We start from the raw sequence: 26,091 nt of genomic DNA, 5'->3' as shown, positions 1-26,091 counted from the left end.
CGAAGTACTTTTGTTCATTTTTATACCTGATTATATGGTATCTTTCCTTAATCATATGAAATGTCTGCAAGCAAATGTTAAGCTAGCATAGCGTTTATAATGATGATGAGCTTACAATCATGTTTCGCTGTATATCCTATGTTTTTATTAATAATTTTGATGTATTTTATTGTTCATTTTTGTGTGTTTTTCAAAATAAATGAACTGAATTTATTTTGAATGCATTCATCATTCACAGCTGTTGAAATAAACTTTAAATTAGTTTTGGTGAATGAGGACATAAATTAGGTTAAACTGCATAGACAACAGATAGTCTAACTATAAAAATTACCAACTGATTCAGATTCAAGAAGAATGATCCAGGAATTTCACTTTTCCATTTGAAGTTTGGTCACCACGATTAGCCTATACGTTGTTACATAACAGTCACTTATTTTTGTTAGCTGGGTAAATTGTAAGGGTTAGATGTTAAAATGGATTGCCATAGCAAGTCTGTATGAACTCCTCAACTCCAGATGGGAGAAGGGCGGAGACATTCCGAAAACCCCATAACAGAGTCTTTTCGAGGGATTTGGGCCCGCAATATAATATAGCTATTGTTTTGAACGCATACTTAAAGACCAGCCGAGGAAAATGACGAGTAAGATATCTTATAAATAATGTGTTTTTTTTTCTAATAAATTGCTATTTGCAACAACCGAACCTGGACTGATCCGAGACTTCTTCTGATGCTGTTCCTCAGGCGAACCCGAGGCAGATGTTTCGGATGTTGCAGCGCTGAGCGCGAGTGATTCAGGCGACGCGGGGACGTTACTGGAAGTTACTTTCCAGAGGAACCCACGTCAAAAATACAAATACCTGGAGGCAGAACCCAAGATTTTAGGGGTACTCGTTAAAGTTAATTTTGTTCGCGTTAAAGTTTAATTAAGTTCGCGTTAAAGTAGAATAGCCTGTGTTTTGAAACACGTCCACTGCTGAAGAGTTTTATGTCTCATCCACAGGTTACGGAGATCGCGCTGACTGTCTTCTTCATGGGTTGCAAAATTCCGTTTTCTATGCCTTTTGACAGCAAAGATCACTATCCTATGTATTATTATGAATGGATGATACACACCATGATGCTGGCGTTTTCCTTTGTTGTAAGTAACAACAAGGAATTTCCTTTGTTATTTTAACTGTAGCCTAATTAATTATTTTTTAAATATTTAATAAGCCTGCTCAAGCATTTTAATATCCTATGAGGCCACGTACAGGAGAGGATTTGTGAAATGCAGTGAAGCAACGCAACTGGTGTCAAATGATAATGACGAATGTTTGTCCGGATTACATTCATAGAGTAGGCCTATCCTAGAGCCACACACTCATAGAACATGCTTTTTTAAAAGTCGTGAAGTACCTTGCTAATTACATATTCAACATAAGTACACAAGACATAATTTTGATTTCAGACGCAGCCAATGTCTTCAGGATCACTAGAAAGCAGGTGAGTTTTTATCAGGGTCACAGCTGCAGGACAGTGGCCCTCCAATCCCACCTAAATTGAACCAGGTATTGGAACCGCTTAAATTGGTTAAGACCAGCAAACCGTCTTAAAGTGTCCATAATATGCACACTTCATAATCTCGCCGGACAAAGTAGGACGACTTTTTTTTACTCATTTGAGAGTAGGCTACTGTAAATTCAGACATAATTATTTTGTCACATACTTTTTTTCGCCTACTATATAGTTGGGAATTATGTGATTTCGGATGCAGTCATTGATTAGCTTGTTCAGGTGTTTGATTAGGGTTGGAGGCGGAGCTAAACCCTTCAGGACAGAAGATGCTCATCCCTGATGTAACGCTATGTTTTCTTTAAACAGGGCATAATTGCTGGCAGTGTGGCGATAGCAGCGCAGAAACTCCACCTACCGACAGTAAGAGTATCTGGACACATAGCAACAACAAAAAAAAAGAAGGAAATTCTATATTGAAAAAAGTGTCATCATGCTAGTTATAGGCTATAGAATGAGCCCACTGAAATAAGCATTTCAGCTTATGTGTGTCATTTTATTTCTTAACAGCTCAAGGCATGTTTGGGAATGCAGGTGGTCACATGTGTGACAAATACTTTCTTTCTCATGACATCGATTAGTCAACCAGCACACCCTGGTGCCTGCTGGCTTTACTACGATCATAATGAGACAATTCCTGAGAACAGCAAATGTACACTTGTAGAGGTAAGCTAAACCGTTTTAAAGAGAAAATTTCAATGCTATTATTGTCACTGTATGCTGTTCTCCTTTGAAAATAATGCTCCTCTGCATACTAGGATGTTGAGGGAAAGCAAAAACTTCAATAAACAAATGAAACTCTTTCTAAATGTAGAAATTAAAGGCAAAGTTCTGTCATTAGTTTCTAGTCCTCATGTCCTTCCAAACCCATAAGACTTTAGTTAATTTTTGAAAGACAAATGAAGATCTTTTTTATGAAATCTGAAAGCTTTTTGTCCCTCCATTAACAGGTACGCAACTACCACTTTGACGCTTCTAAAAGTTAATAAAGAGATTGTAAAACTAATCCATATGAATTGAGCAGTTTAGTCCAAATTTTCTGAAGAGGCTCAATCACTTTATGAAAAACAGATTTAATTTACACTTTTATTCACATATAAACATTCATTAACTCAAACATCAGGTGTGGTAAACTGAAGCTCTAGGGGATTCACAAAACAGCTATTACATGATGAAATATTTTCCATTAAATGATTTATATATCGTTTTCCTTCTTTACTCGCACAGGAGGGATTCAGTTATCTGACTTCATTGGATCAACTCATGGAGGCGACTCAGATCGCTCTCTCTATCACTCTCGCCACGTACTGTTGCAAGGTGATTCCCTGCTGCACTCCCAGGTCTCATGTGGTAAGCGATGATCATTTCATAAACCTTTCCATGCTGGCGACCAGAAAGAATGATGTGAAATATGATGCAGAGTTCTCGATTGTAAACCGTTTCTGTCTTTTTCAGCCTGTCATCGCCATTATGCCACCCACAGCTCCACAGTGAAAGTGAGAGTGTGTGCACCTAAAAAGACGTAATTTGATCTAATAATACTAATAAAACTGGCACATTATTAGACACACCAATACATTATACTATATTCAAACATAATATCACTATTTCTATACATTTATTTTAAGAGCATGAAAACATCAACCCAAGTGTGTCTTTTTTTTCAAATAATGTGCACTTATTTCAGTGTATCACTTATACAAAATGTAAAATGTGTAAGAATGGCCTGTTACAGAACATATACTGTAAGAATCAGTTGCTATATGGACAGTGTCAATACTCAAATAAGAGGCTATTACATTTTTTTTTAAATTTATTCTAATTTTAAAATTAAAATTATTTACATTTTTTAATTACAGGTATTATGAATGATTTTCTGTGTAGACAGCATTCTTCTAGCATACATGCATGACAACAATTCTATTAATGTATTAATAGCTATCTTTCCATCCACCCATTTTTATGTGAATTTTGAGATATCGCATATCGCAAAAAAACAAAACAAACAACGCTGGATGGAAAGGCAAGATGCACATACAAACATATGCGCTCAATCGAGTCGGATCTGTTTTTTCGTCCAATAAGACGTGCATAAACTATAATAGAAACAAATGTACCTATCCCTCAATGTACTGCGAAAAACTCACGTGACTCACAGTGGATGTGATATAACCACATAACTGGACTAACTAGTGGATCAGTTTCATCGCAGCATCTCAATCAAATGTTGGTTTGATCATTCTGAAACGCCTGAGCCAAAGTCTGTCATCAGAATGATTTGGTTTAATTCCCTCCCAGAAGCATCTCACATGATTGTTCACAAACATCAGCATCCGAACACAAGAGAACATGACAGCGTCTCAATCAATCAATCAATCATCTATTTATAGAACACATTTAAGACACAACCAGGGTTGACCAAAGTGCTTTACAAAGATTAAAAGACACACAGACCTGGCATTTATAAATACAATCAAAAATAAGCTATATAGTGTTAAAAGCTAAAGAGAATAAATAAGTCTTAAGCTGAGTTTTAAAAGTGGAGATAGATGGAGCATGCCTAATAGACAGAGGAAGGCTGTTCCACAGCCTCGGTCCAGCAGCGGCAAAGGCACTGTTTTTTAAATTTTACTTTAGGGCCAGTTAAAAGGCCATGGTCACTGGATCTCAAGTTTCTAGATGGGGTATACGGAACCAAGAGATCAGTTAGGTATTGCGGTGCCAGATTGTTAAAAGCTTTGTAGACAAATAATACAATTTTGAACACAATCCTATACTTAACCGGAAGCCAGTGCAGGGACATTTAGATAGGAGTTATGATCAAACTTACGCTTCCCTTCAAGCAGTCTAGCAGCTGCGTTTTGAACCAACTGCAGACGGGAGATTGATGCCTGAGAAATGCCATAATACAAAGAATTACAATAGTCAAGCCTAGAAGTAACGAATGCATTAATTGCTATTTCTAAATTACTTCTTGATAGAATGGACTTTACTGAGAAGGTGCAGTTGATAAAAGCATGACTTAATAACAGCAGAAATCTGTTTATCAAATTTTAAACTAGAGTCAAATAGGAAGCCCAGATTCCTGGCACACTTTGTATTATACGGGGTAAAAGGGCCAATATCAAAGTCAAAAGCACAGTTGTCCTTGGGGCCGAACAAAATAAACTCAGTTTTGTTTTCATTTAAGTGTAGAAAATTGTTTGACAGCCATTGTTTGACAATGAGCTTAAGATCATTCAGGCAATCTAACAATGGCTGAAGAGAAGATTCATTATTGCGTTGCAAGGGAAGGTAAAGTTGGGTATCGTCAGCGTAAAAATGAAACAAGACACCATGTTTTTTAGAAATAGTAGCCAGAGGGAGCAAATATAAAGAAAATAACTCAGGCCCAAGGACTGATCCCTGAGGGACACCACAACCAAGCTGCTTATTAGTTCACAAACACCAGCATCCGAACACAAGAGAACATGACAGCGTTTATTGTTTTATCCGTGCGCTCTGAGACGCAAGTCATTTATGATGGAGGAAAAAAGGGCCACAGTTTCTACCCCGATTCCAGCTACTTCCATTTATATTACAGATATTTTGCATCAATTTCCAAGGAAGTGAAGATTTTCTCCTCTTGAACACATTGGATGGAACCGTTTATTTGATATTTCAATTTTGCGCATAAGTTAAAACCACAACTTTGGTTGGAAACACAGCTAATGATGATCAAGTTTTTGCACTGAACTTGAACTAAGCGGTTTACATTTACCCACTGACCTGAAGCAGAGATTGTATTTTTTCTTTTAAAATAAGCAGAGGACAAACAGTTTGCAAAAATTCACTGTGCATGAACACTATCTTATCATTTATCTTATCTTATCTTATCACTATCTTATTTATATTATCTTATCCCGAGAAAAAACAAAGGAGTGTCAAAACTCAATTATTCATATTGTGCACATCTTAAAATCATTACTGACACTTTAGAAATAATCTTAATAATCAATCTTCACAGAAGATAAATCGTTGGCTTTTGCAATCTATTTAAAGTGGATGAAAAAGGTTCTGATCTCCTTCGGGTGAATGGTCACATTGAAGTCCTGGGATACGCCACTGAAAAAATCTGTTTCCTCTGTAAAAAGAGGGGAAAAATATACCAGGACAGTTAGTACTGACATCTATTCAATCTGATTCAAGCATTGTAGGTATCCATCAAGGGTGAAAACTCACCTTCTTTTCTTTCATTGGTTTTCCAGCTCCACCTCTGGAGGTCTGATATATCCCATGTTCCAGTAAGTGAACGCTCCTGCACATCAGTTACCTCCCCCATGCCCCGCATAACTGCCTATTACCGAATTAATTTACTGTTAATGGCACTGCTTGAGAAGTAAAACATTAATCCACCAACACTGTAAACCCTAACACTCAAAATAATGGTTTGAGTAGGGCCAACTTAAATTATACAAATGAGTTAAATCAAATTAACTTTGAGTATTTAGAACTTTCTTTTTCTTTCGAGTTCACAGAACTGATATAATTTAAGTAAACTGAACTGTTTCATTGTTTTGAGTTTTATGAAATTATTTCTTTAAATTTAGACAAACTTAAGTTTAACTGAAACTGGGCTGGGATTTCTATTTCCCAGCATGCTTTGCTGATGGCACTTGAAAGGGAGAGTAAATGTTAAAATTAAGTGTAATGTTTCATAATGTAATCATGTTTTTTTGTGCAAGATTAATGTTAAGTGGGAGATTAGTGGCTAATGTTTTGTTAAGATAATTTAGAAGAATTTCTGTTAATGTTGATTTTAGAAGAGTTACCGGTGCATGCGGCTTGGTTTGAGAACAATGTTAAAAAGCTTAATATTGCTGTTCTCATACAGCAAGTACCATGCTATTGTTAACATTGTTAACATTAGTAAATGAGCAAGTTAGCATTTATTGAACTAGCTTGTTATAGCTAGTTAAGTTTATACTAATAAAAATGTTCACTTTGAGGTTTCATGAAAATGTTAAATTAGATGTATGAATTAGTTCAGTGGTGTAGTCTAGTTTTTGTAGTGAGTATAGTGTGATATACCAACTTTTATTTTAGTGTGTTGTAAATTAAAGACATTTAAGCTTCTGTGTGTTTTAATAAACTATTATTATTATTATAATAATTATTATTAGGCCTACTTGGAAGTATACTCTACTGTGCAATAGTAATATATTTCTGTTATATTTTCTTCAAGTTATACAAAACTTTGATTTTGATTTTTTGATTTTGTGAGTGTGTATATGATACGAATGAATGACGATAGTTTTATCAAATGAAATGGTAAAATTCTTGTGAAGTTACTATCATAAAAGCTCTGCAATGAAGTTCAAATGTGTGCATGTCCTCCTCATAGACGCTGAAAACACCACAAGTGTCAATGTGTAGGAGAGCACACATTGAGCGCTCATTCAAAGAAAAACGCAGAACATTAAGAGTTTATTTCAATAGCAGTATTTTTGAGCTTTAATATTCACAGACACTAGTACATATCGAGATTTGATTCATAGTATCATTACTTCATTATTTATTCATTCAAAAATGGCCAAATTGCGTGACGTTCCGCCTTACAGTAAGTAGGCTTACATTGTTGCTGGATTCCGCGATTCGATCCGTGTCGCTGCGCAAACACAGACTTGGTGAATTTATGAATGAAAGTTCTTTCACAAAACGATGTTGTTACGAATCCTCACGCTTTTTAAAGTGGGTATATGGAGATCTTTGACATTTCCTAGTGGGCATACGGAAATCCTTGATATTTTCTAGTGGGTATACGGCGTATACCTGCGTATCACGTAGACTACACCACTGAATTAGTTTACTCAAACATTTCAAGTTAAGAACAAGGAAAATAAAAATCTGCCAGTTCTGCTGACTTAAACTTTCAATTTCCTAACTTAAAAATTGAGTCAACTGATTGGTAATTTCATGTACCTTCAGATTAATAGTGATGGGTTGTGACAGGACTGGGTCTTCTCCTACTTCATACAGGTGTGTGATCCTCAAAAGAATCCGGTCAAAGTCGATCTTTCTCTCTCCACCTAGGAAAACAACATACATTTTGAATATAGCTTCTGTTTTGAAGTAGAAAATCCCTCCACACAGCGCAGAAACATTCAGATAACTGTTATGAGACAAGCTGGCAGTTTAAGTGTGTATTGTGTACTGTACTCTACTGTATATCACCTGCGCTGAGATTGTGGAGGTGCTGGGTGTGATCAGGACTGTAGTTCCAGCCAGGGACGCTGAGGGTCTGCATGTGGAGGTTCTGGGGCAGAACAACCGGCTGAACAGACGGACCGCTACATCTCTCTCTCGGATTCAGTGGCTTTTCTGTGCAAGGGGAAATTTTACACTCCTTTGTCTCTGTTTGTTTACCGAAATGAAAAGTTGAAAATGTGGCTCAACTGACAACTTTTTTTTTTAAATTTATGATTCTTTATATTTTTTATGAAACATACAGGGTGGGGACAGAAAAAATAATAAAGAAAAATAATTAAGACAAAATGGAGGTAATGATAAAAATCTAATTAAATATTTTATTACTGCATGAAGGTAAAACACAAAAATTTACAGCCATAGATAATAAATAAATAAATGAAAAATAAATGAAAAGTAAAATACTATACATTTGAGATGTGGATGATGCTAAAATGTAATATTCAGTGCCCAATAGTCTGTGCACATGATAATAACGTTCTAATCATTGAGATACTAATATAGTTTTTTATCAATATTTCGAATTTTTATTTTTGTACTTTTTGTTTCAGTTTAATTTTAGTCAAGGATTTATTAATTGTCTTTCCGTTTTGAAATATGCCTATATAGCTAATTTTTATTTTATTTTTATTTTAGTACATCGAGTAAAACTAAATGTAAACGAGATATGTTGGCTTGGCAACTAGCTGAAATAATAATAAAAAAAGTTTTAAAAAAGTTCAAGTAAAGTTTTTTATGGTTTAGTTCACAATAATTGCATGAAAAAAGTCAGAATTGCAAGTTTATATTACGCAATTCTGATGTTTTCTCTGAATTGTGAGATATAAACTTGGAGTTGTGAGTTACAAAGTCTGAATTGCAAGATATGAACTCGCAATTACGAGAATAAGTAATAAATGAATGCTAGGCCTGAATATTTAAGTAACTATATTCCGATTATAAACTAAGTATTACACTATTGAAGCTGTTCAAGCTGAAAGTTTAGATCTTGCAAGTTCTTAAAGAGTGTTTCGTGCATATGGTCATTTGTGAGGTAAAAGTTCACAATTACCCTTTCTGTTTTTTATTCCATAGTTTGTTAGTAGTTGTACATTAGTAATAGAGAGTATTTGAATGCATGTAATTTTGTGATTTCACTGGAATGGACAGTGTTTGGATGAAATGAAAGTGGAGGGCACACTATAGAGTGGTGCAGGGATGATATATTTTTGTAGGCCAAAACCTGGAAATGAGTTTGCATTTTAGCTCTTCCGGTTCCATTGTCCTGAAGTCAAGGTTTTTTTGGCTAAATCCTTGAAATAAGGTCTGTGGTGAACACAAGCCCAAGATAGTTTCACGTTTTATTCTACCATATAAGTACATCAGTAAAACCCTCTTGCGATTTTTTTAAAAGCTTTTACTTGTATTGTAACAAGTACAAGCTAATGCAAACAATTGGCGAAATGGGACTACAGAGGCCGAATAGATAAACTCATCTACTCACTTGTCCGCTTTGTTCTGTTTATAATTGTGCTATTGCAAGGATTATAACTCGAATTTTGAGGGAAAATGTTTTTTTTTCTTACAGATACAGGGACTGAGATTAAAAACCTAGTCTAGAAATGCCTGAATGTCTGCAAACTCACGCGGATGGTCAATAGGCAAAACCACTGGCTGGTGCTGCAGCTCTGACTGGAAAAAACGACAACTTTTGCAGGATGAATCTGCGCCAGTTGCTGAAAGTCAGAGCCAGTCTTCAGATTTGAGTTGACAGATTTGACAGAAAATATAGTGAAAAATGATCACAGACTTTTTTTTTTTTTACTATAAAGTAAAGACTATAATTTAGACTATAATTCCGTCCAGTCAGAGAATCAAACATGTTTGATATTGTTTGTTGTTTAGTGTATGATTCCCAGTTTTTCTTGAACCATTCACAAAGTTGGGCAAGTTTTAAAAATTACAAGTGTTTTAAAAGTTAAGGAGTGTAGTGTGTTCTAGCCTTTAATTTGTGCATTTAAAACTAGAAAATGGACTGTTTTCATTTCTTTCAATGAGATATAAGTTCACTGTGCTCTATTTGTGCTTGTCCAACAGCTGATCTATGCAAGGCTGATAAACCGGACTACCGCGTTCCCATCGCCGTGGGCATAATCCTCATCATTCTCATCGTCATTGTAGTCATTGCTTATCTTATCAGCAGAAAACGGAGAAGTAATGGGTACCAGTCACTATAGAGGCCTTTAAGTCCTGATTTATACCAGCGATTCCGGTTTACAGGAGATTTAATGCTGTTATGTGTGTATTAAGTGAATGTTACTCATATACCGATTATGAACAAAGGCTACAAAGTCTGGGAACATAGCTCTGTAACCACGGTGCTCCTGTAGCTCCCAGGCGACAGACCTCCATTTTTCCCTCAGTTTATATGGCAACTTCTTCATTATCAGGCAAAGATTGGATGGCACATTCATCTCCTCCATATGCTGTAAATCTTCCATGACATTGCAACAGTTCCTTAAGAAGACTGAAAAAGACTGCAGAGCATTAATGTCATCAACCCTCATTGTAGGCCACGTCATAGCCTTCTCCATATAAGCTACTGCAATTTTCTTTTCATTTCCAAAATGTTCTTTTAATAGATTCTTTGCTCTCTCATAGCCCTGCCCAAGAGCCTTGTTATAGCAACTCCGAACCAGTTCTCTTGGCCGCCCTTTGGTATATTGCTCAAGGTAATAAAGACATTCTTGTTTATTTGTAGTTTTCCTTTCAATGGCTTGCTCGAAAGCGCTAATAAAAGAAGCATATTTAAGTGGATCACCATCAAAATCTGGGATAGTTCGTGGCGGAAGAGAGGCTAAGGCCCCGTCCACACTACTGCGTTTTCGTTTAAAAACGGAGAATTAAAACGAAAACGATCTCCGTCCACACCAGCGTTTTAGCTGCGTATTAGAATTGATCTCCGTCCACATTAAAACGACTGAAAACTCGGATCACGTAACCATTCTCCAACACTGTGCATGCGCGTGCCGGTGTAAACAGGAAACGGATGGACTATTCCTCAGATTTGATGAGGAAGCAAGTAACGTTAGCTACCTCTGCAAAGATTAGAAAATGTCGAAGACCAGAGATTTCTTTTCATGGACCGACGACGAGGTGGAACTTTTACTTAAAGTTACAATGGAATACAAAACAGCCATGGCGGCAGAAAACACAGACTGGGAGTCGTCGCAAACCAAATACGGCGACATATTGGAAAGGTACCGGGAGCATTATCCATCGCCAGAGGAAGCCACAACGATGGGAAAGGTGTACCCCCACAATAAGGACGAAATCACTAAAGGTATGTGTAAGACTGGAAAAACTTGAAGGACTTTAAGAGAGGGCCACTCTCTGAGAAAACAAAGGAAATTAACATTTGAACTCCCCCTCATGCACTATTGAGACGAAGGTCTCACCTCCCTCATCCTAATCTACATTTCTCTCCCCCATTCTTCATCCTGGCAGAGATCTCCCAAACTCACACAAGAATCTAAATGGTTTAATGTGAATGATTATAATCTAGTTCTATACATATTTGGTATTATTTGAAATGTCTCGGTACGACTGGTAAAAATGTCTCATTCCCAAAGAAGTAAACCCAAAAGGTAATAAAGTTCTTAGGAAGTTAAGAAATATCTTCCACACCCTCCAATACTGGAGGGTGTGTCTTTGAGTTAACACCTTCGACCATTTGACTGAATGCTAATTTTCCACTGCTAGCAAATGGTGACTTACAGGTAAATTTCCACTGTGAATGATGTTTAGATTTGAAATGAGGTCTGGGTATATAATGAAACGCAGCGAGAGCTCAGGGCCTTTTCTGTATCTGAGATCGGCCCGTGAGGCTGAGAGTTGCGAGTCTCTCTGCCTCACGCATTTCTTGTCGGGTAAACTTTTCCTCTTTGTTCTAGAGCATTTGATGTTTTGCATTGACTATCCTTGAATTGATTATCAAATTATAATGATTCATTTACCTGACATATTAAATTGTGACATTTGATTATTCTAATTGACTTTGACATTATTTGCATTCAAGAGTTTAAAAGAATAGTAAAACATTCGCTCACATTTAATGATGCACAGATATCATTGAAAAACCTTTTCATTTTATGGAGTCAGATGAAACGAGTTAATACATAAGATAAAATGTATTGCATTTAACTAAAATACTTTGCCACGAGAAAAGACAGTAACACGCAAAGACCTTCACCACTAATTCGAGTACCGCCATTGGATCGAGTTAGACGGCCTTACATATGTATAGTAGGCAAAACTTTAACTTTAACGCATAACGCTCAATTTGACGTGGTTTAAGTTAGCCTGGATGTGTTTTAACAGGCCTAGCCTGGGGGGGACGGGACGCTAGTTATATTAGCAGCTAACCTTAAACTGTTTCGTGTTCACAGGGCAATTGACTACAAAACTCAAGGCAGTACGGATCAGCTACAGGCGAGCTGTAGATGCTGGTCGTCGAAGTGGCCATGGGCGAGTAGTTTTGCTCTATTTTGAGCTCTGCCAGTCGATTTGGGGAGGCTCTCCTGCAACGCATGCGATTCAGGGGGGTATCGAGACCGGCAACGTGGCGGCGGAGGCCACGGAGGAGTTCTCCAGCCCAACTGGTTCTGGGTCATCTGCTGACCAGTTTCAAGAGAGTGCTGTGTCTCCCGAGATGACGGAGAATCGACGCCAGAGACTCACCGCTACCCTGTGTGGCCACAGGAGAGAACGATTGAAGAGAAAACTCTCCGCAAATTCCGTTGCACAGGAAGACCTGGACATAAAGAGACAGCTCCTTAACAGACTTCAGGCAACAGACAATGAATTTGTGCAGACAATGGGCCGGTGGTCATCTACAATGGACCGTCTGAACTCAAATATTGAACTGCTTGTACAGCATATTGTGGGTTCAGGTAGGCCTACCCCTCAGTATATGCCTCCACAGTCACCACACACCATTCATGATAACCCATATAACTATGGACATATGCCAATAAGAAGGCCACTCCAGGAATACAATTCCCCAGGACATAGCCACCACAGCAGTCCACCTGCAAAGCACAGAGACTACACACATTTGTAAATGTGGTTTTAGTACAGCCTACTTAAAAGGCAGTGCTCTTGTAGTTTTATAATTGCATGGTGTGTTTATAATTAATAATTTATTTGCACAGTAAAGATTGTTTTAATAAAGACAATAAAAACTTATTCATTGTGTATTTGCTGTCTTTTTCATCTATCTATATCTCTAGGTTAGGTATATAGATATATTTACAGAGATATTTAGATGCAAGTATACACACCAGAGTACAAACTCCCATACTCAGTTTTAGAGTCAAAAATTTTACTTTTTATTCAATCACATCCTTTTACAGGTAACATTTAATAATAAACATATGCACATTTTAAAAAACACATGGCAGTCAGAGCAAAAGGCAAAGGAATACTTTCACTGTACTGGGAAACCAGTTTTTTTTTATAAACGTTAAAAAAATAAACGTTTTAGTTAAGGGTCAAGAAATGTCGTCAACACACGTCTCACTCGTTTTCCTTCATTTTCGTTGTTATCTGCTCTCACATTACAATCTCTCATGTGTTGCTGGAAATCCCTGTCATACTGGTGAGCAGCATTTATGCACTGCTCGTTTACAGGTTCATTGTTCATTTAACAATAATTGTGCAGAACAAAGCAAGCATATATCACATAAGGAAGGTTCTGCATGTTTATGTCCATCGGCCTTCTCAAAGCCGCAAACCGTGCCTTCAAACGTCCGAATGAACATTTGATCACCATGTGAGCCTTGCAAAGAGATAGGCCGTAATACTGCTCCTGTGGAGTAACTCCGCCATTTGGGTACTCCTTCATGAGGTACGGCATAAGGGGATAAGCTGGATCCCCCAGAAGGAACACGGGGACAGCTTCTTCACCTTCCACTAACTCTCTAGGGCAGGAGGGTATTGTCCCATCTTTTAGGTCAGCACAGAGTTTCGAGTTAGCAAATATGCGCGCGTCGTGCACACTCCCCGGCCATTTTACAACAACATCCATGAAACGATACTGGTGGTCACACAAAGCTTGTACATTCAAAGAATGTTTTCCCTTTCTGTTTATGTAGTCTGTTGAGTTGGCCAAGGGTTGTTTGATTTCGATGTGTGTACAGTCAATTGCCCCCAGGCATTGTGGCATCCCGTGTGTCCGATAGAAGTTCACAACAAGATCCTTCACCTCGGCCTCTCTGCTCGGTGTTTTAATGTAGTCTGGCCCCATGAAAATGACGATGGCCTTACAGACCTGTCGGATGATTACTGAAACAACTTGTCGGGATAGTCCAAATGCATTTGCGGTTTTCCGAAGTCTCCCTTCGTCACTCAGGTAATACAACGTGCACGCTACCTTTGTTAATACATCCACGGGGATCCTCATTTTTGTTGTTGCTCCTTCCACGTGCGGACGTAGTCTTTCGCTGAGGTTGATAAGTGCCGCTCTGGACATTCGAAAGTTTTCGCACCATTCCTCAGGGACCACAACTTGATTTTTAAAATTATCCCACCATGCGCTGGTTCTTCCCGGCTTAACCCAAAACCGACGCTCCATGTACGGTTGATACCGCCGCTGCACACGGGAATTGTCATAGATCACTCGAATAATAGTTTGCCTCCGGCGCATGTAGGCAGTTATAGCATTGTAAAATGCAGAATTTGCTTGCACAACAGCTGCTAACAAAGACATCAAAGTCAGTAACGCTTGTAATTCGTTATCCATGTTGCACTCACTAACATCAGCTACGTAGTCCAGGATGTTTTTGTTTGTTTTCTTCCGGTGACGGGACATGTGATGGGTGGCTGACGAATCAGGGAAGGATACGTCATGGGTGATGACACCCAATCATAGAGCCGAGCGTGACCTTCTACGTCATCGTTTCTAAACTCCTCCGTTTTGTCCCGTCTACACTAAAACGCCCTCCGGAGATTCAAAACGAAAAACGGAGCTGCAGCGTTTCTAAACTTCTCCGTTTTGGGTCTTCGTTTTTCCCGTTTTAGTGTGGACGGGAGGTGCAACGTAGCAAAAGGTCTCCGTTTTTAAACGAAAACGCAGTAGTGTGGATGGGGCCTAAGGCTTAATTCTGAACCAGCTGAGCAGTGATGTTAGTTTGCTGTTGCATAAGGTCACACAGAGTAGGGTGTTGAACATTATCAAGAGAGCAATGATGATGTGACTGTAATTGCATACGTATACTCCCTTGTGTGGTCAGTGGCAAAAATCCTGCGGTCAAAGTATTGGTAAATCTGAATCCATTTCCCTGTACAGCCGACTCATGCATGTGGGTAGGCCGACTCCCATGTGAGGCTGGTGTAACATTAGTAGGTCTGGTTCCAAGGACATTCCCCTGCACTTCAGACCTGTGAGAAGTTGGTGCATAGGACACTGAAGGAAAAGGATTATCAGATCTTAATAAAGACTGGGCTTGTGAAATGTGCAGCCAATGGCAGAGAATTGTCCTTTTGGAAAGAGACAGTTTTAGGAAGTAGCAAGACAGGAGCGGTGTTCAAACAACTTGATGTTTGTGATTTCAAATGAGCATGAAGATAGGCATTCATGGCATCCTCTCCATTATCCTCCACATCTTCACTACCACAGACATTCTAGCTGTAGCAACAGCCAACATGGCCTCAACCTCTAGCTGTTCCCTTTTCCTTTTCAGCTTTGCTTTTTCTATTTGTAGGGCTTCTTCTTCAGCGTCAATATCATGCATTTTTCTCAAATCAGCTGCAGATTGTAAAAGTGCAGCCCTTTCACCCTTTGCCTCTAAACATGCAGAAATAATTCTGGAAGCCTTTGAATGGACAGAAGAGAGATCTGTATGTTTTAACCCTTTACTTTGGATATAGTATCTTCAGGCCTTAAGTCAGAATTTATTATAGACAGCACATCAGATAAATCCTGAGACCAAACATTAGCTCTCTTTGGGTGTTGTTCCCGTTTATTATAAAAGTAAAAAAGGGATAATTCACATAAAATGGTACTTGACCCAGTGCTAATTAATAAAGTGCTGTCGGTAAAGTGGGTGCTCAAGGCTACGGTAAGAACCATGTGTTCCCCGCCATCCACACCTTTTCCTGACTAATTGCCACACCTGTAAATATACCTAACTCCCAGTGACGTGTCACACCCAGTGCAACACTCCCACCAACTGGCTAGGATAAGTAATAGCAGAATTAACCTATCCAGAAAAGGTGAATGTATAAATGGCTCGTACAGTGCGACAGAGAGTCGCGTGGTTATGACGCAATTGTTAGCCTTTTTTTACAAAAACGGCTTCTACGGGGCCATAACGAAAGATACAAAGTACAAAGTCTTTGGACGCCTCAGATGTAAAGTTATTCGCTGTCAAAGTGACGCCAAAATGAATGGGAGTCAATGGAATGCTAACAGATGGTCTGCTACAATATGGCGGCAAGGAGGCTACAGTTTCCAGCTGATGGATTATCCCCTTCGTTTTTCCCCTCCCTCGTAGCTATGTATAGAAGTCCGCACTGCAGCTACTTCTTTTTTTACAGTCTATGGCTGCAGCCTGTACGCGATGACGTAATTGATATCAAATACGTAGTTGATGTTTTAACGCATGCGCTGTAGCAGGTTTACGCATGGGCGCGATTACCTATTACATTATTTTAAGCCATAATGTCTTCAGGGGATGAATTTAAACATTAATGCTTTTACATTATGGACCATGTTTTTCTCTCTACTGGCAGCTTCAAAGATGTGCTTAGCATAAGTGAACACGTGCTAAAGTTGAGTATCTAGAGGAATAAAAAAATAATATTTTGGAAATTGATCTTAATGCCTTAATTAAAAAATTAGGCAAAATCCAACCTTTAAGGACACCACTTTTCTTTGTGAATGAATAATGTATCTGTCATGATCCTGGTTTTTCCTATCCTTTTTCCGCCCTCTTTTGGTCACTTTCATTATTGCTTTCACCTCTCTTACACGCTCTTAATTACTTACTCTCAGCTGTTCCTTATTTTCCCGCTGCTCTGCTCCTATTACTTCACACCTGTTCCCTTTTCTCTCTAATTACGTTTGCTACTTTTTCTCTCTCTTCCTCCTGTCTCTTTGTCAGGTTGTTTTTGACTACTGATGATAGAAGTGTCTAGTGATTATACCACTCTTACCTGTCCTGTCCTGTCCTGTCCTGTCGGGGACTAGAAACGTCTTGCTGCAAGTATTTGTCTGCTTATACTCTAACCAGTTCTCTGTGTACAGTGCCGTGCTTATCTATGCTGCTGCAGCTCCCCGCTGTCTTCTGTCGTTACCTCTGCTGTGTGATCTAAGCCTTGCCCCAGCTGTGCCCGTGCTTCTACGACGGCTTTCGCCTTGGATCCTTTCCAAGAGGACTTCTCAGTTAGTTAATTGACGGCCTCAAGTGTTGCCTGTTTTTGTTGTGTTTTATTCCTCGAAGATTTCTGTTCATGTTTTGCTGGTGGCTGTTCCATTACTTTCATTAAAGAATAATATTGACTGTCATTTGCGACTGGGTCTAATCTATCCTTACAACAGAACAACCTGACCAAGTATGGACCCAGCAAATGAGACTCCTTTCCATATTGCTGTCGAGCGCCAGGGAGCCTTACTGGGCAGACACGAAGAGGAATTGTCCGCTACAAGACGCGTGGTGGAGACTATGGCTGTGCAGGTGTCTGATCTTGCCGCTCAGCTACATCATCTTCGCCAGGAGACTTCACTTCTATCTCCGTCATCCTCGTCGTCGGAGCCAAGAATTAATAATCCCCCTGCTTACTCGGGTGAGCCAACCCAGTGTCGATCATTTGTTACCCAGTGTGAAGTAATATTTTCTCTTCAACCCTCAACTTACGCCAGGGACCGCGCCAAGGTCGCCTTCGTGATTTCCCTTCTCTCCGGACGGGCTCGTCAATGGGGAGCGGCCAGCTGGGAGGCGGAGGCAGAGTTCCTGGATCGTTTTGACCTGTTCAAGGAGGAGATGATTCGCGTTTTTGATCGGTCGGCACATGGAGTCGAGGCTTCCCGCTTGCTCTCTTCACTTCGTCAAGGGAGACGTTCTGCGCCGACTTCTCAATTGAGTTCCGTACCCTCGCCACGACTTGCGGTTGGAACGAGCCCGCTCTGGTGGCTCAACGCTGAATTAAAGGATGAGATTCTCGCCAGAGAGGTTCCCAGTCGTCTAGATCCTCTCATCGACCTTGCTATCCGTATTGAGAAGCGTTTTGATCTGCGGCGACGTGCGAGGGGTGCTGAGCCTGGTTCTCTCGCGTCCCTTTCTACCTCATCTCCCTCTTCAACTGCCTTTGAGGTGGCTACCGAACCTATGCAGCTGGGGGGCTTACGTATTTCCCCCAAGGAACGAGAACGGAGAATTATGAATCGACTGTGTCTCTACTGTGGCTCCGACAAGCACTTCGTTTCAACGTGTCAAGTAAAAGCCAACGCTCGCCAGTGATGGGAGGGCGGCTGGCGAGCGCAACTTCTCAGATCCCTTCTTGTCGTGTCAACACGGTTATTCCAGTTCATCTGCACTGGCAGGGTGTCACAGCTTCTACCAACGCCATGATAGACTCTGGGGCCGAGGGGAATTTCATTGACGAGACCTGGGCCCGTGAGCAAGGTATTCCTCTCATAGATCGTAAGGAGGCCACTCCCCTCTTTGCCCTAGATGGTAGTTCCCTTCCTAAGGTCAGCTGTGAGACTGTTCCCCTGTCACTCACGGTCTCTGGAAATCATCGCGAGACTGTTTCCTTTTTAGTTTTCTGTTCCCCATTTTCCCCCATTGTTTTATGCCATCCCTGGTTGGTCCAACATAGCCCCCATATTGACTGGTCTAAAGGAACGATTTTATCATGGAACCTGTCGTGCCATGTTAAATGTCTTGTCTCTGCCATCCCTCCTGTTTCTTCTGTCTCTGTGTTTCAGGAGGAGCCAGGTGATTTGTCTGGAGTTCCGGAGACGTATCACGATCTGCGAGCGGTATTCAGTCGTGCCCGGGCCACTTCTCTTCCTCCTCATCGTCCGTATGATTGTAACATCGAGCTCCTTCCCGGTGCCACGCCACCCCGGGGTAGACTGTATTCCTTGTCGATTCCTGAGCGTAAGGCTCTAGAGGATTATCTCTCTGAGGCTCTTAATGCCGGTACTATTGTTCCCTCCTCCTCTCCTGCCGGCGCTGGGTTTTTCTTTGTGAAAAAGAAGGATGGGTCCTTGCGTCCCTGTATAGATTATCGGGGTCTTAATGACATAACGGTTAAGAACAAGTATCCGTTGCCTCTTATGTCATCCGCCTTTGAGATCTTGCAGGGAGCGAGGTTTTTCACAAAGTTAGACCTACGTAATGCCTATCATTTGATACGGATAAAGGAGGGTGACGACGAGTGGAAGACCGCGTTCAATACTCCTCTCGGGCACTTTGAATATCGCGTTCTTCCGTTCGGGCTCGTAAACGCTCCTGCCGTTTTTCAGGCACTCATTAACGACGTCCTTCGCAATATGCTCAACATCTTTGTCTTTGTATACCTGGACGACATTCTGATTTTTTCACCCTCTCTTCAGGTTCATATTCAGCACGTTCGACGCGTTCTCCAGCGCTTGTTAGAGAATCGTCTATTTGTCAAGGCGGAGAAATGTTCGTTTCACACTCACTCAGTAACTTTCCTCGGGTCCGTTATTTCGGCGGAGGGAATAGGGATGGATTCGACTAAGGTCCAAGCGGTCTCTGACTGGCCTGTTCCAGACTCACGCACGGCTCTTCAGCGATTCCTTGGTTTTGCTAATTTTTATCGTAGATTCATTCGGAACTTTAGTCAGGTTGCGGCTCCCTTATCCGCTCTCACGTCATCCAAGTCTCGTTTTGTTTGGTCTGACTCCGCTCAATGTGCGTTTGATCGTCTTAAGAGTCTTTTCTCCACTGCTCCCATCTTAATCTCTCCCAACATTTCTAACCAGTTCATAGTCGAAGTTGATGCCTCTGAGGTGGGCGTTGGGGCCGTCCTCTCCCAACGCTCATCTCAAGACGGTAAGGTACACCCTTGCGCGTACTTTTCACACCGTCTTTCGCCTTCAGAGCGCAATTATGATGTCGGAGGTCGCGAGTTACTCGCTATACGTTTGGCGTTGGGGGAATGGCGTCACTGGTTGGAGGGAGCATCGACGCCATTCATCGTTTGGACCGATCACCGTAACCTCGAATACATTCGTTCCGCCAAAAGATTGAACGCGCGTCAGGCGCGTTGGGCTCTGTTTTTCGCACGCTTCGAGTTTACGATTTCTTATCGTCCTGGAACAAAGAATGTTAAGCCCGACGCGCTTTCTCGACTTTTTGAGCCTCCTGTAGCCACCCCAACCCAGGAGGGTATTATTCTTTCTGAACGGGTGGTTGGGGTGACTATCTGGGGAATAGAGCGACTTGTTAAACGGGCGCTGGCCCATTCCATCGTGCCGCGAGTTTGCCCTAAGCATTTGCTTTTCGTCCCGGTCTCCGCCCGGCGTGCGGTTCTTCAGTGGGCCCATACCTCCAAATTAGCTGCTCATCCCGGTGTCAGAGGTACCGTTGCCTCGGTGAAGCAACGGTTCTGGTGGCCGGGTCTTGATAAGCATATCCGTCGTTTTGTTGCTGCGTGCGCGGTCTGCGCTCAGACAAAGTCCCGTCATTCCCCTCCGGCTGGCTTGCTGAGACCATTGCCTATACCCTCTCGCCCATGGTCTCACATAGCTCTTGATTTTATTACTGGTCTTCCTGCGTCTAAGGGTTTTACTGTTATCCTTTCCATCGTTGATCGTTTCTCCAAGGCCGCGCACTTCGTTCCCCTGCCTAAACTTCCCTCCACCAAGGAAACGGCTCAGATTATGATCGATCACGTCTTTAAGCTCCATGGTCTTCCGTCTGACGTTGTTTCTGATAGAGGTCCTCAATTCGCCTCTCAATTTTGGAAGGAATTTTGCCGTCTGATCGGGGCTTCAGCTAGTCTTTCGTCCGGGTTCCATCCCCAGACTAATGGTCAGGCCGAACGCACAAATCAAATTGTCGGTCGCATTTTGCGCAGTCTCTCTTTTAAGAATCCCGCGTCCTGGTCCAAGCAGTTGCCCTGGGCTGAGTATGCCCATAATTCTTTTCCGTCCTCAGCTACCGGTCTCTCGCCCTTTCAGTGTTGCCTAGGCTATCAACCGCCTCTATTTTCTTCCCAGGAGTCAGATTCGCACGTCCCGTCTGTCCAGGCTTTCATTAAGCGATGCACACAAACCTGGAAGAGGGTGAGGTCAGCCCTTTGTCGATCTAGAACTAAGATGTGCGCTACAGCGAATAGACGTCGCATCAAGAGCCCTCGCTATTTATGTGGTCAAAGAGTGTGGCTATCCACCCAGAATCTTCCTCTTCAGTCTATTTCGCGAAAGCTGGCTCCCCGTTTTATCGGTCCTTTGCGAATTTCCAAGGTTATCAGCCCTGTCTCAGTCAAGCTAAAGCTTCCGTTTTATCTTCGTCGTGTCCACCCTGTTTTCCATGTCTCTTGCGTAAAACCTGTTACTCGCACTCCATCCCGTCCTGTGCACCCTCCCATCTCTGTCGAAGGCTCTCCCATGTATAGAGTTCGTAAGCTCCTAGATGTTCGTCGTCGTGGTCGCGGTTATCAGTATTTGGTGGACTGGGAGGGGTACGGCCCTGAGGAGAGAAGTTGGATACCATCACGGGACGTCCTGGACCGCTCGCTGATTGATGATTTCCTCCGCTCTCGCCAGTCTTCTCCCTTGGGAGCGCCAGGAGGCGCTCGTTGAGGGAGGGGTACTGTCATGATCCTGGTTTTTCCTATCCTTTTCCGCCCTCTTTTGGTCACTTTCATTATTGCTTTCACCTCTCTTACACGCTCTTAATTACTTACTCTCAGCTGTTCCTTATTTTCCCGCTGCTCTGCTCCTATTACTTCACACCTGTTCCCTTTTCTCTCTAATTACGTTTGCTACTTTTTCTCTCTCTTCCTCCTGTCTCTTTGTCAGGTTGTTTTTGACTACTGATGATAGAAGTGTCTAGTGATTATACCACTCTTACCTGTCCTGTCCTGTCCTGTCCTGTCGGGGACTAGAAACGTCTTGCTGCAAGTATTTGTCTGCTTATACTCTAACCAGTTCTCTGTGTACAGTGCAGTGCTTATCTATGCTGCTGCAGCTCCCCGCTGTCTTCTGTCGTTACCTCTGCTGTGTGATCTAAGCCTTGCCCCAGCTGTGCCCGTGCTTCTACGACGGCTTTCGCCTTGGATCTTTTCCAAGAGGACTTCTCAGTTAGTTAATTGACGGCCTCAAGTGTTGCCTGTTTTTGTTGTGTTTTATTCCTTGAAGATTTCTGTTCATGTTTTGCTGGCGGCTGTTCCATTACTTTCATTAAAGAATAATATTGACTGTCATTTGCGACTGGGTCTAATCTATCCTTACAACAGTATCGTAAATTACTAAATGTTCTTCCTTAAAGGTATAGCGGAGGATTTTCTTTTTCCGGGTGGGTAGCCTATACTATTGGTCCACCTAAGTGTCAATCATTCTCGTGATATGTTTACGTAAGGCCGTCGTACGTGCTCGTCCCTATAAAGTGGCTTTCTGCGCATGCGCACTTTCAGGTGTATTATGTGTGATGAGTTACGGTTTCAGCTATTCCTTTGAAAATGACTGAGGGTCGAAAGAGAAAAAATGTATACGAAGTGTATGATTAGAAGAGAAAGGCCGCAGAATATAGAAACAAGACCAGAGTGATTTTGGGTGAATATTTCACACGCTGGCGTGCGCTAAAAGCACAGGTTGGGCTTACCACTGATGCCGCAGTCGTGAAGATTCTACTAGACAGGTAAAGTTTGTTGTGATATTTGGAGAAATCCATTCAAAATCACTGCTAGTAAAAGTTAATGTAAGCTATGATTAGCGATGCTAGCCCTGGCACAAGTCATGCACCGCGTAGACACGGTAAACATCTCAATTTGTCTAAAGTAGCCTTATGACCAAATGGTAAATGGTATCACGCTGAAATATTCTAAAACCTTGTGGGTTCATTTTCGATAATTACAATATGTTCACCATAGTATTTATTACACAAATGCAACAAGTTACTTCTCCATTGCATATCATGTCTTGAGTCCTCAGTCACTCAATTGATCAGTATAATAAGTAAATAAAACACGGAAGGGCATTTGACATTTTGACTTGCATGAATGTTTTTGAGTTAGTTTATAATTTAATAGGCGTTACCTCTCGGGAGCAAATAGAGTGTTGCGCATGTGCATTTTTAAAAAAATTGGAGAGGGCGGGTCTTCTCTAAAATTCGGAAAGAGCCTCCGCTATACCTTTAAAATACAGGTTGCGCAAGTCAGTACACCCCTAAGTTAAATTCCCAAAGAGGCAGGCAGATTTTTATTTTTAAAGTCCAGTAATTTCATGGATCCAGGATACTATGCATCCTGATTAAGTTCTCTTGGCCTTTGGAATTAACAAAAAGCCCCACATCATCACATTCCCTTCACCATACTTCGAGATTGGCATGGTTTTATTTCAGTTAGGCTAATAGCTGGTTTGATTTGCATTGAGATATGATCTTATGGAAAGTACCCCATGCCAATCTCTAGTTGTTCAAATCAAATATTAACATCACTGCCCTAACTGTTTCTTAAAAGGCTGTCTACTTCATAAATATTTGGAATAGTATGGAAATATAAGGTTCAGATCACTAAACATATATGGAAATCGAAGAGTCATCGGTGGAGTCTGGATGTCATCTAGTGGAAAAGTTTGGTACTGCACACACACACACACACACAAAAAAAACTTTCCTAAAGCTTTCTTGAATTTTTGGTTGAAAATGTTTTGAAAATATATATAAAATACAACAATTTATTTTATATTTTTAAGATTTTCATAAACTTAAACTTCTATAACTTTTTTAAACTTGACTTTTACAGCTTTGTTTTACTTCTTTAATCTGAGAAGTGTACCTAAGTAATGTTAACAAATACAACTTTTGATTTGATTAATTATTAGTAAACGTCTAAATTAACATTAGTAAAGATCAATAAATGCTGTAGAAGTGCAGTTCATTATTAGTTCATGCGAACGAATTTAGTTAAGTAATTAATTTGAATTTGAAAAATGAAACCAAGAGTTGTTTTTCTTTTCTTGTTACAAAAATACTTCTGAGGCATAAAACACCTGCAGACAAAAACAATCTCATTATGTCAATGTGAGTGGGAAGAGCCAAAGCACTACAGCAACAACATTAAACCTCACAGAAGAATACAAGAGATGAGAGAAGTTTGGCATATAGCCACTGCTATCTGTAGCTACATAGCCAAGCTGATCAAACATGTGTTGTATTTTATTGGCTCCAACTGAGCGTTCATAGCTTACAAATACCTTACAAAGTTTAGGCCGAGACATAGCTATTTTTATCCACTTGTCCATTTGTCAAAAAGTCCATCACAATCAATCACAACAATGTACAATCATAGATGATTCACAAATAATAACAATAATTTAGAAAACATTATGTGATAAACTTTGAAATTGGATCTTGTAGGTGATTCTTGCACCCAGAATCACAACAAGATGACATTTAATAAAAGTAATAATAATTTAAGATCCTTATTATTTAGCCGAATCTGTGCTGGTTTGTTTTAGCCGCCTCCAGTTTTCACTTTAGCCGTTTCACAATGTCAAGGATACTTGGCAGGATTGATCCTTCCAAGTCATTTCCTTCAGAGGCTGGGCGAGGCTCCTCTTTAGCATTCGGAGAACACGTAAATGGAACAGGGTAGCAAGTGCACGTCATTGCGTCATTACGTCAGTGGAAAGGTCCACTTTTGGAGCTCCAAAAATTCAAAAAGATCAAAAAGTTGTGATGTAGGCCACACTACCGTTCAAAAGTTTAGGGCCAGTACGATTTTAAATGCTTTTAAAAGAATTCTCCTCTGCTAACCATGTTAAATTACTTTGTACAACTTAACTAGCTATTTATAAAAGAAATGCCGGTGACGGCAACCAAGCTAACAATTGTTAAATGACAGGTCCGGTTCAGTTAGCCATCAATAACGTAATTTGTATATATTTGTATAATTTGTAATATCAATACAGTAGTAATTTGTACTGGAATCTAAATGTTAAACTTTACTTATATGTACAACGGTTATAACAAATGTATGGTAAATTACATTTACAAGCATATTGCCCCGTTATTGCTCCGACTCCGCTAACGTCCGACATTTTTTATTTTTTGAACAAGATAGCAAAGCTGGCGCATAGGATTGTGGGTGATTTGAGAGCGCGAAGGCTACACATATGCATTCTTTCCTGTGTATGGGATATTTTTTGAACGAAGGACTCAGTCCTTGGTTGAAATTCTGAGGATCCTCGACATTGGAACAGGCCTTTGACGGATGTCGATGACGTAGCATCCTTGAAATAACGGCTTCCGAGGATCCTTCCTTGACATTGAGAAACACCTTTTGTTTTGCCTCCAGCTAACACCATGACGTAATTGTGACGTCGGCGCAAAAGAGGTCTATTCGTTCGAGTCACATGACGTCACTGTAGCTTTGCGCCGCCATATTGACGACCGATGGTCTCAGTAATGCCTGCAATATGTTGTGCAGTTGGCTGCAACAACAGCCGAAAGAGGAACCCCGAACTGGTATTTTATTCTATACCAAAAGAAAAGGATAGAAGAAATGTCTCATATTGTATGAATGTCTCATATTGTATCATGTCTCATGTTTCTTTGCAGACCCGTCGACCCGAAGTGTGCAGCTATAGACCCCTATACAGCGCGCGAGTAATGAATTGAGCTCTGTTTCGTGTCTGAATGGACAAATACACACAACATTATGTTTAAATGTCCGTTTTGGAGAGTATTCACGTAAAATATGTCGGTTATGTCTTAAACAGAGTTGTCATCCAGTCTTGGATGTGGACTTGGCAATGATTAATTGATTTATTGACTATCGCGACAGGCCTAATCCAGATTATTGACAGCTAGCCGTGAGCCATGGCAAGCTACCAGCTGTTAGCCACTTAGCTAGCTAACAACTCTCTACAGTCAGAGCAAACTACCACCAAAAACATACATTTGAATTTTTTTAATAATACTTGCATTCCCCATGATTAAATATAAATCCTTGGTGGCCAGGTGCCGCACTTTTACGTTTGTTACCCATCCAGCAACAGCATATTGATACGCGTACTGTAGTCTTGAAAGCCTTCAAGCGATCCCCACTGTATG

General features: G+C 40.7%; 3 protein-coding genes across 3 annotated transcripts; 2 read left to right on the top strand and 1 right to left on the bottom strand.

Annotated features, from left to right (window-relative positions):
• The first annotated feature begins 509 nt into the window (after positions 1-509).
• LOC143736942 (uncharacterized) lies at positions 510-3,409 on the top strand. The gene is made up of 7 exons (XM_077227752.1): positions 510-640; positions 743-885; positions 1,002-1,139; positions 1,862-1,915; positions 2,063-2,218; positions 2,780-2,902; positions 3,008-3,409. Exons 1-7 carry the CDS (start codon positions 634-636, stop codon positions 3,044-3,046), a joined length of 660 nt encoding a protein of 219 aa, XP_077083867.1. The 5' UTR covers positions 510-633; the 3' UTR covers positions 3,047-3,409.
• Positions 2,625-26,091, bottom strand: LOC143736944 (epididymis-specific alpha-mannosidase-like). Its single transcript, XM_077227754.1, has 5 exons — positions 25,963-26,091; positions 7,766-7,943; positions 7,514-7,620; positions 5,774-5,888; positions 2,625-5,675 (listed from the first exon to the last, which is right to left on the bottom strand). Exons 1-5 carry the CDS (start codon positions 25,969-25,971, stop codon positions 5,584-5,586), a joined length of 501 nt encoding a protein of 166 aa, XP_077083869.1. The 5' UTR covers positions 25,972-26,091; the 3' UTR covers positions 2,625-5,583.
• LOC143736938 (uncharacterized) lies at positions 7,591-13,032 on the top strand. Its single transcript, XM_077227747.1, has 3 exons — positions 7,591-10,345; positions 10,439-11,120; positions 12,226-13,032. Exons 2-3 carry the CDS (start codon positions 10,892-10,894, stop codon positions 12,897-12,899), a joined length of 903 nt encoding a protein of 300 aa, XP_077083862.1. The 5' UTR covers positions 7,591-10,345; positions 10,439-10,891; the 3' UTR covers positions 12,900-13,032.

This window comes from Siphateles boraxobius, unplaced genomic scaffold (genome assembly GCF_051911475.1).
Source record: "Siphateles boraxobius isolate OS27281-9 unplaced genomic scaffold, OSU_SipBor_1 130, whole genome shotgun sequence".
Lineage (NCBI taxonomy): Eukaryota > Metazoa > Chordata > Actinopteri > Cypriniformes > Leuciscidae > Siphateles > Siphateles boraxobius.
Note: the sequence above shows the minus strand (reverse complement) of the source record. Positions and strands in the feature narration are given on the sequence as shown.

Bases quoted from the DNA above. Each gene is read 5' to 3' on its own strand.
- LOC143736942 (XM_077227752.1), top strand. The intron at 886-1,001 runs GTACTCGTTAAA...TCTCATCCACAG, and splicing joins CAGAACCCAAGATTTTAGGG to GTTACGGAGATCGCGCTGAC. The intron at 2,219-2,779 runs GTAAGCTAAACC...TTACTCGCACAG, and splicing joins GCAAATGTACACTTGTAGAG to GAGGGATTCAGTTATCTGAC.
- LOC143736938 (XM_077227747.1), top strand. From the start codon at position 10,892: ATGTCGAAGACCAGAGATTTCTTTTCATGGACCGACGACGAGGTGGAA. The intron at 11,121-12,225 runs GTATGTGTAAGA...TCGTGTTCACAG, and splicing joins TAAGGACGAAATCACTAAAG to GGCAATTGACTACAAAACTC.
- LOC143736944 (XM_077227754.1), bottom strand. The intron at 7,621-7,765 runs GTGATATACAGT...TTGTTTTCCTAG, and splicing joins CCTCCACAATCTCAGCGCAG to GTGGAGAGAGAAAGATCGAC. The intron at 5,889-7,513 runs GTACATGAAATT...ATTCGGTAATAG, and splicing joins CCATCACTATTAATCTGAAG to GCAGTTATGCGGGGCATGGG.